The 18,037-nt window shown below is 37.5% G+C and overlaps 1 protein-coding gene across 3 annotated transcripts in view; it reads left to right on the top strand.

The window, feature by feature from the left end:
• rap1gapb (RAP1 GTPase activating protein b) overlaps positions 1-18,037 on the top strand; it is an 83,375-nt gene that overhangs the window by 47,839 nt on the left and 17,499 nt on the right. For all 3 annotated transcript variants that reach the window (XM_056460446.1, XM_056460448.1, XM_056460445.1), the window contains exons 4-12: positions 2,619-2,666; positions 5,989-6,027; positions 6,131-6,319; positions 7,861-7,964; positions 9,857-9,935; positions 11,908-11,961; positions 12,042-12,125; positions 12,418-12,518; positions 14,029-14,158. In XM_056460446.1, coding sequence (XP_056316421.1) covers positions 2,619-2,666; positions 5,989-6,027; positions 6,131-6,319; positions 7,861-7,964; positions 9,857-9,935; positions 11,908-11,961; positions 12,042-12,125; positions 12,418-12,518; positions 14,029-14,158 — 828 coding nt within the window. The remainder of the gene's footprint in view (positions 1-2,618; positions 2,667-5,988; positions 6,028-6,130; positions 6,320-7,860; positions 7,965-9,856; positions 9,936-11,907; positions 11,962-12,041; positions 12,126-12,417; positions 12,519-14,028; positions 14,159-18,037) is intronic.

Below are 18,037 nucleotides of genomic sequence, written 5' to 3'. Positions count from 1 at the left end.
AGCTAGTCAGGTCGCATCCTTCAAGCGCACAGCTGCTCTCCACATTAAATTATGCTGTTTCACAGTCTTCGTTTTCCATCGAGACAAGCTGTATGAAAGCGAGGAAGGATACCTGCTAGTGTGATGCGCTGTTGAATTTCAGATCAAGGCAGGGAGTTCCGTCCATTATTGCAAAGCCTCTGTCAGACATGCAGACTGTCATATCTCACTCTTGCTCATTGTGTTCATCCTCGCTCTCTCTCCCTTCTTTTATCTGTTCCTCCTGGTTCTCAGACATCAGATATATTTGCAATGATAGAGCGAATGCAGGTGAGAAGCCCACATTTTCATTGCCTTTCCTGACATCTCTTGCATTTTATGAGCTTTGAACTTTGACTTCCAGTATGGTGACACCTTCCCCGTTTTTGCTTTAATATTACTGTTTACATGTTGTTTACATGCTGAGATTTGCTTTAAATGTCACTCATTCTTTATTTACTTTACCATTTAACTCTTTATTCTGTCTGTCAGCTCTTAAAAATGAAAATATAGGCCAGAAATATATTCTACGCATGTATGCCAATATGTGGTTAATGCATTTTAATGCCTGTCACACTGGGTTATTTCTTCATGATGTGAAGCATCTTAAGATGTTAATCTTAATTTTATTACCAAGTCTTAAAATAACCTAAAATATAATCAATGGATGTTAATCATAGACTCATTTCTGAAAACGTAGCCCTATATACATTTCTGGAGATCGCGAATTAGCCAGAGGAACGTATGGCTGCATTTCGTCTTTAAAACAAAAGCTACGGGGCGCAGAGACGCTGAGAGGAGTTGAGGGGTTTGAGTCTGGTGAAGAATGGTCCCAGTAAGCTGGTAAGACAAAAACAGAAACCAAAAAATAAAATAAACAAGTAAATAACAGGGTGATGCTATGCTGACACTAGATGTGGAACGCACAAATCACGTTATTAATGCATAAATAGAAACTTGAACATTTTGAGTTTACTCTCTTCATTCATGCGTTTAATTTACTTAACAATAGACATTGATTCCTGTCATGGGCAGGGCTTCTGTCTGCCAGGGTACTCTAGCTTCCTTGCTAAATGGCTAACATGGATTTTATTGAGATAGTAGCTGTGCTTTATGTGCTTTAGGTAGGCTGAAAAACGGCGTAGATTCGTTCGGCGCCATGTCTGAGTCCACTGGATCTTTTCAGAGGTACACCCACCTCTGTGAGTTCATTAATGTAATGTAATGTGTATTTATATAGCGCATTTATCGTGTATGGCCATACACCCAAAGTGCTTCACTATCATGAGGGGGGCTCTGTCCACACCACCACCTGTGTGCAGCATCCACTTGGATGATGCGACGGCAACCACAGGACAACAGCTATTGGTGGAGTAAAGAGACAGTGATACAGCCAATTCGGTGGATGGGGATGATTGGGAGGCCATGATCCTAAGGCCCGATTGAGGGACTTTGGCCAGGACACCAGGGTTACACCCCTGCCCTTTACGAGAAGTGCCATGGGATTTTTAATGACCACAGAGAGTCAGGACCTCGGTTTAACGTCTCATCAGAAAGAAGCCACCCACTGACAGTATAGTGTCCCCTTCACTTTTACTGGGGCATTAGGAATCACACAGACCACAAGTTAAGCGCCCCCTGCTGACCTCTCTAACACCACTAACAACAGCAACCTAGTTTTCTCATGTGGTCTCCCATCCAGGTACTGACCAGGCTCAGCCCTGCTCAGCTTCAGTGAGTAACCGGTCTTGGGCTGCAGGGTGATATGGCTGTGGCTCCTCCAGAAACTATACCTGGATGATGGAGGCTTTTAGGTCAATTGGTGCTTTTGAAAACACTATTGGTTGGGTTTAGGGAAGGAGGAGGGTGGGTCAGTCGATCCGTCAGTCAATCAGTCAGTCAACATCGACCTCTGGTGGATTTACGTGAGAACAGCAGGAGCAAATGTCCCTCGTGAGAGAAAACTTACCTCCTGGAACATATTTGGCTCTCTCCAGAAATGCATATAGCAGTACATTTTCAGAATGAGCCTGGTTTGATATTCCTTGAACACTTTTCTTATTTGTGGGGCATTTAAATTGTAAACTTTAAAGTTTAAATGTGAAACTTGTGTACTTTGCATACTTGTGTAGCATGTATTTCTGGCTTAATTATGTAATCTACATATTAAAAAAAAATTATATAGTGAAAATGTTTTATTAAAGACATAATTCACCCAAAGATAAACATTTGATTTGAAACCTTTAAGAGTTTCTTGTTGAACATAAAAGATGTTTTGAAGAATGTTAGAAACCAGTAATCATTGACTTCCATAGTAGGACAAACAGATACTTTGGAAGTCAATGGTTACCGGTTTCCAACATTTTTCAGAACATTTTATTTTATGTTCAACAGGATCTCAAGCAGGTTTATGACAAGTGAGTAAAGATAGAATTTTCAATTTTGGGTGTACTGTCCCTTTAAGAAAATGTGTTATTCAATTGTTATTCAATTCAATTGAAAATTTCAATTTTTGGCATTTACTAATCTATTATTAAATGTTGTTGTATGTTTTCAAAGAACTGCATGTATTAAATGTCCTCTCTTTTTTGAAAACGCAGAGCAGTAGAATGGATGAGCAGCGGTGCTCTCTTCCACCTCCTCTCAAAGTAAGTGTGTGTATTTAGAGCCACACTCTCACACAAACAAGCATCAAGTGTTGCAGCCATTATGAACCGTTCTCACAGCCATTGCCATCAGCGTTGTGTTCGTCACATGCGCACAGAAATGCACAATGTTTCTATTATTCCCCGACAAATATTGTCACATTAACCCTCATTCTCATAGCTTTAAAGTTCAGGGAAGCTCCATTGCCTTAAAATGTTGACAATTTAATGCCTCATTGGAGCGCTTTTGTTCCAAATGGTTGGCAGCATAATTATGGTACTTTTATGTTATTAAGATACCTTTTGGCAGTGAATATGCAAATGCTTCTGCTGTATTCAATCGCACCTTCTGTTCAGTTTTGCTTCCTGTCTAGTTGTTTATTAAGCTGTATGAGCGACCCCATAGGCTACAGTCATACACAAACTTAAGAATTTAATCTGTTTTCTGATTTAATGAAAGGGAATCACATATTCGACACAAATTATAAATGCCCATAAAGTCTGTTCCATAAGTCATGCCACTTCTGGTATATCATGGAATTGTAAAGGTGACCTATCATGCAAAAATTACTTTTATGAGGGATTTAAACACAGTTGTGTGGCAACAGTGTGTGAATATAGCCACTTAGCCAACCTCTACACTACCTGACAAAAGTCTTGTCGTCGATCCCAGTTGAAAGAGCAACAAAGCAAAGCAAACAAAGCAGATTTCTAGTTGATCATTTGGAAAAGTGGCAGACGGTTTTTTCTGATGAATCATCTGTTGAACTGCATCCCAATCACCACTAATACTGGAGAAGATCTATTAGAACCCGCATGGACCCAAGATTCTCACAGAGCCAGTCAAGTTTGGTGAAGGAAAAATCATGGTTTGGGGTTACATTCATATGTGAACATGAGAGATCTTCCGAGTGGATGGCAACATCAACAGCCTGAGGAAGACATTTGTGCTGCCCATTACATTACAAACCACAGGAGAGGGCAAATTCTTCAGCAGGATAGCGCTCCTTCTCATACTTCAGCCTCCACATCAAATTTCCTGAAATCTAAGAAGATGAAGGTGCTCCAGGATTGACCAGCCCAGTCACTAGACATGAACATTTTTGAGCATGTCTGGGGTAGGATGAAGGAGAAGGCATTAAATACGAATTCAAAGAATCTTGATGAACTCTGGGAGTCCTGCAGGAACGCTTTCTTTGCTGTTCCAGATGACTTTGTTAATAAGTTATTTGAGTCATTGCAGAGATGTATGGATGCCGTCCTCCAAGCTCATTGGAGTCATACACAATAATAATTCTGTTTCCGCTGCACCATGACTTTATATTCTATACTGTACATTATTTTTGTTAAGTGACAAGACTTTTGTCTAAGCAAATTCAGACCTTACTGTCCAAATTAAATAATCAAAAATCAGGGCATGATCATATTTTATTTTGGTAAAATAAGCATAATCTGGAGGCCTTTGCCTTTCATATAAGCCACTTCTGATACCAATTGATCAACTAGAAGTCAAGTTATTATTTGTTGTTCCTAAAACTTGGATAGGCGACAAGACTTTTGTCAGATAGTGTAATGGTAAAAAATGAATTAATTCTATTTATTATAATCCCACTACATAAAAACAGTCTGCAAAACAGTTTGATTGACATTCGCCTCTTGTACATGAATCAGAAGGGTATAGCCCCGCCCATTAGTGACGATTTCTTCCTAATTAGCATAGAATGTTAGTCTTTTTAAATCTGCCACTATGCTGATTAGCACACATAGGGTTTTGTAGCTCCGCCCTATTAAAAAAAAATGAATTTAAAGCGACAGTCATCAAAACAGCACAGTTTGGAATAAAGTCTAATAGGGGCAGTTTCAAAAAGTTATAAAACATTATTTGTGTGGTATTTTAAGCTGAAACTTCATATACACACTCTAGGGACATCAGGGACTTATTTTACATCTTGCTAAAAGGGGCATAATGGGTCCCCTTTAAAAGGTCTATTCAAGACATTGTAAGTCATGGAATTATATATATATATATATATATATATATATATATATATATATATATATATATATATATATATATATATATATATTTAGTCATGGAATATCAATGATTTTTGTTCATCAATTTGAATGTGTACTCCCCATTTATTAAAATGCATTTTAATGTGTTTCATGTGCTTGCCTATTGTTACAGTCGATGGAAATGCCAAGATGTGCATAAAGTTTGGAAATGCGCATAAAAACATATGCATATAACTGACTAGGATAAATATTTTTTTTTATAAGAAAAGATGCGCATAAACTACGATGGAAATTATTATATTGTTAATTACCTCCAGAATTGTCAAGAGCATCTGTGCTTTATTCATTAAAAAAAGAAAAAAATTACGCAGCTTCAGGAAGTGACGATTTTTCTTCTCTTTGACTAGGATGGAAACGCTGCTTTATTCGCATGTCTTATATTCGATATTCCAGTTATGCGCATAAATTTAATTCGCATCTTTAAATGGAAACATTGCTAATGACGTTTTCTTTGTTACTTTTTTGACCTCATAAACCATTGGTCTTTCATTTATAATAAGGGAACACTGCAAGAAACAAAGAGAGAAAGCTATTACCTCTTATACATATAAAGCCTTTTGTTATACATCATATTTGATAAATAAACTACTCTTTTAAAATCTCTTTAACAACAGCATTAGAAAAATGGTTAAATACTACCATTTCAGTGATCGATACAACATACATAGCCTTGTCCAAATAGTCTTTAGCTAGATGCACATTGCATTAATATCACACACAAATCAGGTTGTGTTCATGACTACTCAAGCTATTGCACACCAGATAAGCACTTTCTATGCATGAATAATATGATGTTGTTTAATATGAAACAATGCAGATGGTGTGGAAGTCATTTGAACAGTGTCCTGGATAGCCAAAATCTGCAATTGCAAGCTCCTCTAAATCTTGCACCATTTGCTTGAATTTGCATTAAATTCAGTGATTGCAGAAAGGTACAATTCTGGAGCTGCCTCTTTTTCCATTCATTATAGGTCATGGAAATTCAGCTTTTTAGTCAGGGAAAGTCAGGGAGTTTTGACATTTGGCTTGAGAAGCACAGTATGCATTTAAGGCCTGCATAAAACATGTGATTTGATGCTCTTACTGCAGGTATTGTGAATATTGTTTACACTTGAGGGTTTGTATGGAATCATGAGGTCTGGAGCTTTGCGTTTAAGGGCTTTTACTCTTTATGCATCAACATATTTTCTCCATCTGCTTTGTGAGGTGACTTGAATGAAACTAATCTCTCCCTGTTCCTCCACAGACAGAGGAAGACTACATTCCATATCCCAGCGTCCATGAGGTTGTGCACTTGTTTGACTGTTTATGTGTGAATATGAATGTTTTTTTGTTGTTGTTGTTGCACTGAATGTAAATCTATTATTGTGTTGTTGGTGTGTTGGCAGGTATTGGGGCGCACAGGCACTTTACCTCTGATTCTGCTGCCTCAGTTTGGGGGTTACTGGATTGAAGGAACCAATCATGATTTAGGCTCCTCCTCCACACCTGAGGAACCGCCCCCTTGTCCCGCATCACAGGTTAAACTGGAGACCAACAGCATAGCCAAGATCTACAGGAAAGACTTTCTGGGGAAGGTGAGATACTGAGTTCATGAATATCTGTCTTTTCATCCATTCATCCATCTATCCATCCAAAAATCTGTGAAATGGATCCATCCATCTGTTTATCCATCCATCCATCCATCCATCCAATTGTCTGCTGATCCATCCATCCAATTAGCTGTCTTTGTTTGTCCATTCAAACATCCATCCATCCATTTCTTTGTCTTCCTTGTATTTCTTTCTGTCTGTCAGTTCATCTATCATCAATCCATCTAACTATTAGTCTATCCAATTATCTGTTTGTCAGTCTATTCATCCAACGGTCAGTCCATCTATTTATCTGGTTGTCAATCCATCCATCCATCCATCCATCCATCCACCCATCTGCATGTCTGTCCATCCATCCTACTATCAGTCTATTCAATTATCTGTTTGTCAATCTATTCATTCCTCTGTTTTTCCATCCATCTGTCTGTCCGTTGATCCATCCATCTAATTAGCTGTCTCTGTTTGTCCATTCAAACATCCATCCATCCATCCATCCATCCATCCATCCATTTATTTGTCTGCATTGTATTTCTTTCTGTCTGTCAGTTCATCTATCATCAATCCATCCATCTATCTAACTATTAGTCCATCCAATTATCTTTTTGTCAGTCAATTCATCCATCTGTTTGTCCATCCATCCAATTATAAGTTCATCTATTTATCTGGTTGTCAATTCATTCATCCATCCATCCATCCTTCCATCCATCCACCCATCTGCATGTCTGTCCATCCATCCATTCTACTATCAGTAGATCCAACTATCTGTTTGTCAGTCCATTTATCCATCTGTTTGTCCATCCATAAAAAAAATATCAGTCTATCTATTTATCTGGTTGTCAATCCATCCATCTGGATGTCTGTCCATCCATTCTACTATCAGTCCATCCAATTATCTGTTTGTCAATCCATTCATCCATTTGTTTGTCCATCCATCCATCCATCCATCCATCCATCCATCCATCCATCCATCCATCCATCCATCCTTCCATCCATCCACCTGTTTATCTATTTATTCATCCATCCATCTGTTTACCCATATATTCTTCCAGCTGTCTATTTGTTCATCCATCCATTATCTGTATGTCTGACAATCCCTTTCTATCTTTCACTCCATCCATCCATTCAACCACCCATCCATCTGTTTATCAATTCATTCAGCCATCTGTTTATCAATACATCCTTCCATCTGTCTATCATCTGTATGTATGTCTATCCATCCATCCATCCATCCTTCCCTCCTTCCTTCCATCTGTCTGTCTTTCTATCTATCTATTTATCCATCCATCCTTCTATCCATCCTTCCCCTATCTAAATGTCTGACAGTCCCTTTCTGTTGTTCTCTCTGTCCTTTCATCCACCAAACTGTCCACCTCTCCATCCACCCATCCATCTATCTTCCATTCCCATATTTATTTATCTATCCTTCCATTTATCCATTCATCAGTCCAAAAGCTTGAGATGGTTTATTAATGTGTGGTAATGTAAAGAGTATATAGTTTTTCATGTGTTTATAACTCGTTCCACAGGAGCACTTTAATTATTACTCAGTGGACAGTGCTCTGGGACACCTGATCTTTTCCATGAAGTATGATGTGATTGGAGACCAGGAGCACCTTCGACTGCTGCTCAGGTACTTTAAGTTCAGAAGGATAATTTATTGCTTTTATACTTTGATTTCCAGGTTGTTTCAATATTTATTTTGTTTAGCTGTTTCTTCCAAAATATCATAGACAATGGTTGATTTTTATGAAGTAAAATCATAAAATGTCTTTTTTTACACAGAATTCTCAGATGAAAACCTGGTTTCTTTTTTAATGTAGCTTTCTTAGATTCAATTTACAGTTCTGTATCCTTTTTGCTACACCATTTAAATCCATTTTTGTGAGTTTTGTGAGCTTACAGTTTTTCTCATTTGGTTTGGCTCATTTCTTGAAACAGGAATTACGTTCTCAACACTAAAAGATTGTTTTATAAAACAGTCCTACAGTTCAGCACAACACTATAGCTCACTTGCAAAAGCTCATATATTTCCCAACACTGTTCACTCATGTGTGAAAACTAAATTTCCTTCTCATTTAAACAGTCAGTGCCCCCAAAATCCTTTGTCCCTTTGGCATTGCATAAGCACTGTAAGTCAAAATGTTTAGTTGTTTTGTCACTATTGCAGAGGACCATTGAAATATCCCTTATGTCCACCTTTCAGTCTCAGCCCAGTTTTTGAAAATGGTCACTCTACTGTTTTTTGTCTTTTACCAAAATGCAATTGTGTGTAAAACTAAATAAAATAAATGTATCTGTTTTATAAAATTTATAAAAAGGATTTTAGTTTAAGAGTCTCCAAGGTTTGACATCACACATTGCACTCATACTGCCAAGGAAGTTGTAACCATTGTCAATCACACACATAAAGTAATTTCCATACATCAGAATAAAACAAAATATACTGTAATAAAAACACACAAACAAAAAACAATGAAATTTATATGCAGCCTGCAGTGCTTGATTGGTCATCTGAGATGTGTAAAATTCCTCCTTTATTAGTCAAGTTCTAGTTTCACCTGACTGTCAATTGCTGTAATAAATGTATCAAATGCTTCACGGATTCATATATGGTATTATGTTCCTGACTAATTTTGACAATTGAACAGACTGTTGTGCATGTGATGACTAATACAATGAAATGACGCTGACATATTTTGGAGCGAACAACTGAGAATCAACAATCAGTTTAGATCAACTAGATCTATTCACTTGGAAAATGTGCTAAATGTCGGCTACCTGTACTTAATCATTTGCAAAGATGTACTTAGACATTTGCAATTTGATGAAATGAATGAGAAAACCAAGTCTGTTGTGAACAATTGCCAAGTGGTTTGGAGGTTTGTCCATGTTGTTTTGAGAATGTATTCCTGTTTCAAGAAATGAGCCAAACCAATAGAGAAAAACTGTAACTCACTTCTGAATGGCACACAGCCCTGTTGAAGTCAGTTTTTCGCTTTTTCACTCCTCTCGCTCCAGTCGCATATTCTCTCGCTGTTTATGTTCAAAACTGGTCTGACTTAAGTGCTCAAAATATGCAGCAGGCACACAAGGGCACATCCATTCTTTATAACCACGACCCGTCTTGAGGCCCTTTAATGATGAAGACGGGAACAAGAGACCGTGTTGATGTCAGAGAGGTTGATCTATAAAGCCTCTCTTTGAAAACAGGAGCTCTTCAGGGACTCATTGAATGTTACTTGTCGGCTGAAAGATAATTGACAAGGGCACCTGTGAATACTGGGGTGAATCACATAGATACTTTTATTGATGGCTGAGCTATTCATTTCTCTCTCTTTATATACTGTATGTCCAGGTCTTTGTCCATTCCTGCTAAATATAGCAAATACATTGATGGATTTGACAGATGCATTTGAGACCAAGTGTCCAAAGGGACCAATTAGTTTCAGATCAGTTAGTAAATTATGTGTCTGTTGAATCTGGTTTGATTATGGTTTTGATTCTTGTGTCTTTCAATTCTAGGTCAAGGTTTAAAACCTACCACGATGTGATACCAATTTCTTGTCTGACCGAGTTCCCTAATGTCATCCAGATGGCAAAGGTAGGACAAAAAGAAAAGACTCAATTCAGTTATGACATCAATATTTTTGCAAGATTTATATATATATATTTACGTGTACATTTATTCAGTTGATATATGCTTTTATCTAACTAATAAATGAATATGGGGGGGTCGACGACACGATGGCTCAGTGGTTAGCATTGTCGCCTCACAGCAAGAAGGTCGCTGGTTCGAGTTCCGACTGGGTCAGTTGGCATTTCTGTGTGGAGTTTGCATGTTCTCCCCATGTTCACGTGGGTTTCCTCACCCGCTTCGAATGTTATCACTTGATTGAATGGGCGTTACCAATATTATAATATTGTTTGCTATTCAGCTGGATATTTTAAGCCGATTCAAATGAATTCACTCGATTGAATGGGCATTATCAGTGGGGGATGTGGGCCAGTAGGAACCTTCTGCACCTACTGGTAGGCTCAAAAGGTTGTTATCATCCATCCATATGGTTATTCAGCTATACTAATAGAGAAGACTCCAGATCCAGATCTGGTTTTACATTACTGTGATGGTTGGGCTTATGGTTGGGTTAGGGGTAGACGTTAATAAAATACAATTAATGGTAAATGTAATAAATAATATAAATAATTCTCGTTAACTTTCGGCCGCAGCCGTATCTGATCTATAGCTGATTAACCATGTGAATGGATGATAACTGCCTTCTGAGCCTACCAGTAAGGCCCCTACTGGCCCAAATCCATCAGCTGATAACCACTGATTCAACACCCATTCAATCGAGTGATAACATTAAAATCGGCTGGTTTCCTCAGGGTGCTCAGGTTTCCCCTACAGTCCAAAGACATGTGCTACAGGTGAATTGAATAAACTAAATTGGCCGTAGTCTATTTGTTTGAATGTGAGAATGTATGGATGTTTCTCAGTGATGGGTTGCAGCTGGAAGAGCATCCGATGTGTAAAACATATGCTGGATAAGTTGGCAGTTCATTCCGCTGTGGTGACCCCCCATAAATACAGGGACTAATCCGAAGGAAAATGAATGAATAGATGAATATTGAAAGGAATATTTATAAAATAATATAATAATTAAATAATAATAACAATATAATTGCCAGTGGATATATATAAATAAATATAAATATATTTTGTATTAATTAATTAATAAATTAAATGGTATGAAATTATTTTTATATTCAATATTTTTATTAATGTTGCTAAATTATAGTATAATATTTTTTTTATATTACATAATTTTTAGATATTCCTATTGATATTGGTTTAAATCAGGTATTTATTATTATTCATTCATTCATTCATTTTCCTTCAGCTTAGTCCTTTTATTCATCAGTGGTTGCCACAGTGGAATGAACCACCAACTTATCCACCATATGTTTTACACAGCGGATGCCCTTCCAGCTGCAACCCAGTACTGGGAAACACCCATACACACTCATTCACAAACATTCAATAGGGACAATTTAGCTTATTCAATTCATCTATAGCACATGTTCTTAGGCTGTGGGGGAAACCGGAGCACCCGGAGGAAACCCACGCCAACACGGGGAGAACATGCACACTCCACATATAAATGCCAACTGACCCAGCCGAGGCTCGAATCAGTGGCCGTCTGGCTGTGAGACGACTGTGAGCCATTGTGTCACCCATTTATTTATTTATTTGTTTGTTTATTTATTTATTTGTCATTACAAATTATTTTCATTTAATTTGAATTACTCAGTGAATTAGCCTCATGTATCAGTGTTTTCTGAGAAAAATCCAGTAAATTAAACGTTGCAAAAATGACTTTGAAGTTAATTTATTTTTATCTCCATGAAAGCATATCTAAAATGATGATTAAATGCATTTTTTATTAATATCTGTCTCATTTTTATAATTAATTCTTACCAAATTACCATTTTAAATAGCCTTAGAAATTAGATAAAGAAAATAATTTAATTAGAAATATGTAAAATATAAATCAATCTTTTTTGTCCTTAAGCTTGTCTGTGAAGAGGTGAATGTGGACAGATTTTATCCTGTCTTATATCCAAAGGTAAGCTGAAGCAATAGCACCAAAAACAAATGAACAAGTAATTTTCAGCCTCTGACCTTCATCTGCAACCCTGTATTAAGGCATCGAGACTCATCGTGACCTTCGATGAGCACGTCATCAGCAACAACTTCAAGTTTGGAGTCATTTACCAGAAGTTTGCCCAGGTCAGAATAGCATTCAGTGTTTTTATGCTCTTCTTTTACAATAAAATACAATGTCTCAATTTTTCTTGCATAAAGGACAAAAACTAGCATATATACATTCAAATAAAAGGGTTTCATTTTACACTGACCTGATTCAGCTCCAAAACCTGATGTACAAATAAATTTTTAATCTCTCGTTATTAAAACTTGGACTTTAATTCAACGGTTAGACTTTAATGGTTTAAATTCATAACACATGACTAGGGTTTGAATCACCATGCTTCATTTATTGAATACATTGACTCTTCTGCAGACATCAGAAGAGGAGCTGTTCGGAAACAATGAGGAAAGTCCAGCTTTTGTTGAGTTTCTGGAGTTCCTGGGAGAGAAGATTGATCTTCATGATTTTAAAGGGTACAGACATCAATTATTTCACATGGTTCACCCAAACAGGTCTTTCTGTTCTACCACACACAACACATTTTAGAGTTTTTGTAGAGGTTTCAGTAGAAAACGTATTATATTGCATTATAATCTGTCAAAATCTGACATCATACATCACTGCTTCTGGGTCCCGTCACTTTGTCAGATGCCAAAAGCAAACATTTATTCATTTTCATTCAGCTTAGTACCTTTATTAATCCGGGGTAGCCACAGTAGGATGAATCGCCAACTTATCCAAGATATGTTTTACACAGCGGATGCCTCTCCAGCTGCAACCCAGTGCTGGGAAACATCCATACACACTCATTCACACTCATACACTACAGGCAATTTAGTTTATTCAAGTCACCTTTACCGCATGTCTTTGGACTGTGGGGGAAACCAGAGCACCCAGAGGAAACTCACGTGAACACGGGGAGAACATGCAAACTCCACACAGAAATGCCAACTGACCTAGCCGGGAGTTGAACCAGCGATCTTTTTGCCCCCAAAAGCATACAACATATATATTTTTATATTAAAATATGTTATTTAGTGCTTTATGGATGTAAGGGCTTCTGGCATAGGCCTAGAATAATATTGAATTTTTCTTGAAAATATAAAAGAGTGTGTGTTATAGTTTTTTTTTGGTGACACTTTACAATAAGGTTCATTAGTTAATGTTAATTAATGCATTTACTAACATATACAAACAATGAACAATACATTTATTACAGTATTTGTTTATGTTAGTTAACATTAGTTAATGAAAATACAGTTCATTGTTAGTTCATGTTAACTCACGGTGCATTAACCAATGTTAACAAGCATGGACTTGGATGTTAATAATGCATTAGTAAATGTTCAATTATGATGATGCTGCACAAATGTTGTTCATGATTAGTTCATGTTAGTAAATGCATTAACTAATGAACCTTATTATAAAGAGTTACCATTTTTTAGGTACTTTATTAAATTTGAAATGTTACAGTCACAAAGATTTTTATTAAAGAAGTGCACTACCACAACACAATGTTTTTTGTTAAATATACTTCATTCTCAAATTAGAGCCTTGTTTATCTTTTATACAAATAAAAAATTGTTTATTTTTTTCTGGGTGGGGGTGGTTTTCTGCGCACGTTGCAATATCAATGCTGAAACAATATATTGTGCAGCCCTAAATGGTATTGATAAATGCTACAGTATGTTGTGATAGTATTTGAAAATATGAAGCATTTTGAAAATCATGATTTTAATGTTTATATATCCATGCCAAATATCAAATGGTCAGACTGTGATTTATAATTTATAATTGTTGAAATATTGGAGGATGCAGCAAAACTCCATGATTCTGTAAAGGATTCAGTTTAATGTGTCATGTTATTTACTAGTTGTTGGGATTTAAAAAGCAGATTGTTTTTATGAAAACGGGTCTCTGGTTTGCTGGAATATTTGAGAATGTATTATTTGAAGAATGAAGTCATTTTGTTTTATGATACAGTTTTCGTGGTGGCCTGGATGTGACACATGGCCAGACAGGAACAGAGTCGGTGTATGTTAACTTCCACAATAAAGAGATCATGTTCCACGTGTCCACCAAACTGCCCTACACTGAAGGAGATTCACAGCAGGTGAGACCGAAATTTTTGTATAATATATATATATTTTTTGCATTCAAATTCAAAACAATTGTTACGCTCACACGCCTTGCACACAGAGTTTGATGTGTATTAATTAATCTATTGCAAAATGATTCGCAAAACAATACAAAATGGAGTCTTCAAGTAGTGAAGATGATTTGGTTGTCTTCTCCCTGCTTAACAATAGAAAAAGAAAGAGGAAATATTGGGTCTATCCCATCTTTAGATTGCAGAGAGAGGAAGCAGAAATCCACCACCTTATCAATGAGCTGTAGGATTATCACGACCCGGACAAAGTTTACTTCAGGATGTCCATGGCTCAGTTTGATAATTTGCTAACACATATTAAAAAGAAGACCACCAATTTCCCTGAACCAAATGATCCTGAACAGAGACTGCCAGTTAGTCTAAGCTATGGAGACACAGATGGACATGCAAACAGACACACATTCGTGCGCACACACACCAAACTGTGCTGACAAATTAACCAACAATAAATCACAGAACATTTCATATCATAAAAGGCTTTGTGTTGCGAGACCAAGTGGATTAGTTTCTCCGACTCCATTTTGGATGTTGCCTTTCACATGTAAGGTGGCCCTGAATTGTCAAAACACTTCTCAAAACGCCTTTTGGGATGCAAAAAAAGGAAAAAAAATCAAACCCAATTTGATGGCATGGTGGCTCAGTGGTTAGCACCGTCGCCTCAGAGCAAGAAGGTTGCTGGTTTGAATCCCGGCTGGGCCAGTTGACATTTCTGTGCAAAATAATACAAAATGGAGTCTTCGAGTAATGAATTCGAGTAATTGCTGTCTTGTCGTGGAAATATTGGGTCCATCCTATCCTTCGATTTCAGAGAGAAGGAAGCGGAGTTCCTTATCGAAGAGCTGTGAGATTATCCCGACCCGGTCAAAGTTTACTTCAGGATGTCCATGGCTCCGTTTGATACTTTGCTAGTAATAACTGAAGCACATATTGAAAGGAAGACCACCAATTTCCCTGAACCAAATGATCCTGAACAGAGACTGGCAGTTTGTCTAAGCTATGGAGACACAGATAGACACGCAAACAGACACGCGCGCACACACACACACCAAACTGCGCTGACAAACTAATATGCAATAAACCACAGAACATTTGAATAATATGCTTATAATACAGGGTTTTGTGTTGTGAGACCAAGTGAATTAGTTTCTCCGACCCCATTTTGGATGTTGCCTTTCGGTTGTTCGGTGCCCTGAATTGTCAAAAAATGGAAAAATCAAACCCGATTTGATTTTTTTTTTTTATGACTGATAAATGTTACAGAGGTAGTGTGTCAATACGATGAACACAACATGAGGTGATACCTTACTTAAAACAATGATACCTCACTTTACGGTAAGGTGTCATTATGGCATGATTTCCACTGAGCGGTTCACTAGAGTACGGTACTCATTTATTTCCATTTTCACTGTCAGAAGTACTAAAATACTTTTTGTGGACCCTTTCAAAAGGTTTCCTAGCACAACAGTATGGTACAAATATAATGGTAACAATCTCAGATGCTGTTTTATGCCACAGTCAGTGTCAGTTTGGAGATATTAATGTACCAGTTGCAGCCTCTCAGAGAGCTTGGCCACTGCTGACCAACAGCATGCTCTGTTAATTAGAGAGCAAACCACACCGTGCAAACGACTGATCCTCAAAGCCATCTGTTATCATGAGCGTTTGCTGAGCTCAGAGAGAAAACATCACCTGCGGGTTTCAGCACAGACTGAGCGAAACAACAGCGGTCACTAAAGCACACCCTCTGCAATATGGCCCTTCACAGGCCACAGAGAACATATGGGTGCAGATTCATCACCCGCTGCTTTTAAAGTCCATCGCAGATCAAATTTGAAATAGTTGTTCGAATATATTTGTCCTAAGATTATCTATAAGTGTAACAAAATGATAAAATATTTGCATTTATAGCAAATAAGCATTCAAAACTTTTTTCCACTACCGCCTTCTCATCAGAATTCTGACCAATCAAATGCTCTCATGTCTAAAATGTCCAACCCCTAAAGACAATCACTTATTTATAGGAGTGTTCATACAGAGAGTTCGCCTAAAAATATATATATATTTAAGAAAATAAATATACAATAGTCCCCACAGCATTGCACACACAAACGAAATCAACTACGAGTTGTCAACAAGTTACGCCCCCTTCATGTTACGCCTCTGTCAGCTGAAATGTCACCCGAATCCACTGCTTCATACTAATCATCCACCTGCCACCCTGTCTCTACAGATTTGGGAGCGATCAGTGGTTTTTGTTTGTTTATTCAGATTGGAAAGTTAGTTCGTATCGTCAGCAGTACTCTTTCAGTTTTTAAAGAAATACTTTAGTCAAAATGATTCAGTTACAAAGTTTACAGTACTTTAATGTCACTACAATATTATGGACTGAAAGATCCGCTGTAAATGCTGCTCTCCGAGTGTAAACATGTAAACACCGCTATCAAAGTATTACCATCGTGTTGAATTTATGTTGCATTTTGTGACAGGATAGTCTATACACACATGGCTTTCTGACGCTACCTGCCAAGTGCATCTAAGTTACCGAGAAATGCAGGGGCTTTTTTCTCTTATACGACGTACGGCTTCAAACATTCCATTAAAACGGCACTTTTCCAGCAGTTCCTCGTATGCAATATCTTGTTTGTCACAGGGGGCACGCATAAAATGTTCCTGAATAAAAGTGAAAGTGCCAATCTGCAGTTAAAGTCGACAAATTAATGAATTGGCAAATAATTCGATTACGGATGTCCATGTGAACAGTCACTCTTTCTCCCCTGCATCTGTGTGTTTGTTTTGCCTTTGTGAAAATCAGCGCGTGCCCAAAGCACAACTCCCATTTTTATGCAAAACTTTCCCTTATTCTGTCCCCTCACACTCCCACCTAAAAAGATAGACACACCCACTTTCCTGACTTTTTTCTGACACCCTGCTGAAACAGGGGGGTTTCATGGCCCTAATTAATCTCATCCACCCGCGACCCACCCACAACTAATCATAATGTATTTTTTTATTACCCGACTAGCGGATTATCCACAGCGCCTGCAGATATAACGGCCATCCGTGCATCACTACCACAGACAAACCCTACTCTGTGAAACAGTGAGTCATTTTGTGAAGCAGTTGGTTCAGTTGTTTCTCCCATCACTACTCTGACTGGACGAGCTGTGATATAAGCAAAACCCTATTGATTGCTATTAAAAAGAGGAGGAGCTACATAATAGTTCCTGACTTGTCTTCAGGCAAAATTAAGCCACAAATGAAACAAAGATGTGCAATTTAAGTTATTTCAGGGAATCTTTAATCGCTATAGTATGAGGTACATGAGGCTATATAGAGACATGCTAATGGCCTGCAGACTGGCACACACATTTGTTTTAGCCTTAAACTGATTTGCTTCAATCTAAAAACATTGTTTCCACTGTGATGTTTGCCAAAGGGCTGCAAACATCTTTCAGCATGTCTGATGAATTTCCTGAACACTTTGATGATGGAGACAAGCAGTTTTCTTTTGAACTGGCGAATGTCTGTGAACTAGTTTTCTGTTTTGACAGTGCTCTCTAATACGTATTTATGAGCAAGCTGTGAAGACGAGCAAACGCACTGAGGAAAGCTAATCGGATAAACCTTTGAAGCTTTATTGGAGATAAATCTGACACCCCGCTGAATGCTAATACTCTTTGTTGCGATGTTAAATCAAGTATAAATTTAATTATTGTTCTTAAATTCGAGGCTTAGATATAATTGGTGTAATAAACACAAATCGGCTGGCGGTGTGCGGTATAATATTATAATCCAATATTGTTCTTTTGGGGGAAATATCAC

This window comes from Danio aesculapii, chromosome 6, assembly GCF_903798145.1.
Source record: "Danio aesculapii chromosome 6, fDanAes4.1, whole genome shotgun sequence".
NCBI classification, from domain to species: Eukaryota; Metazoa; Chordata; class Actinopteri; order Cypriniformes; family Danionidae; genus Danio; species Danio aesculapii.
The sequence above is the reverse complement of the archived record's forward strand: the minus strand, read 5'-3'. Positions and strand labels throughout refer to the sequence as shown.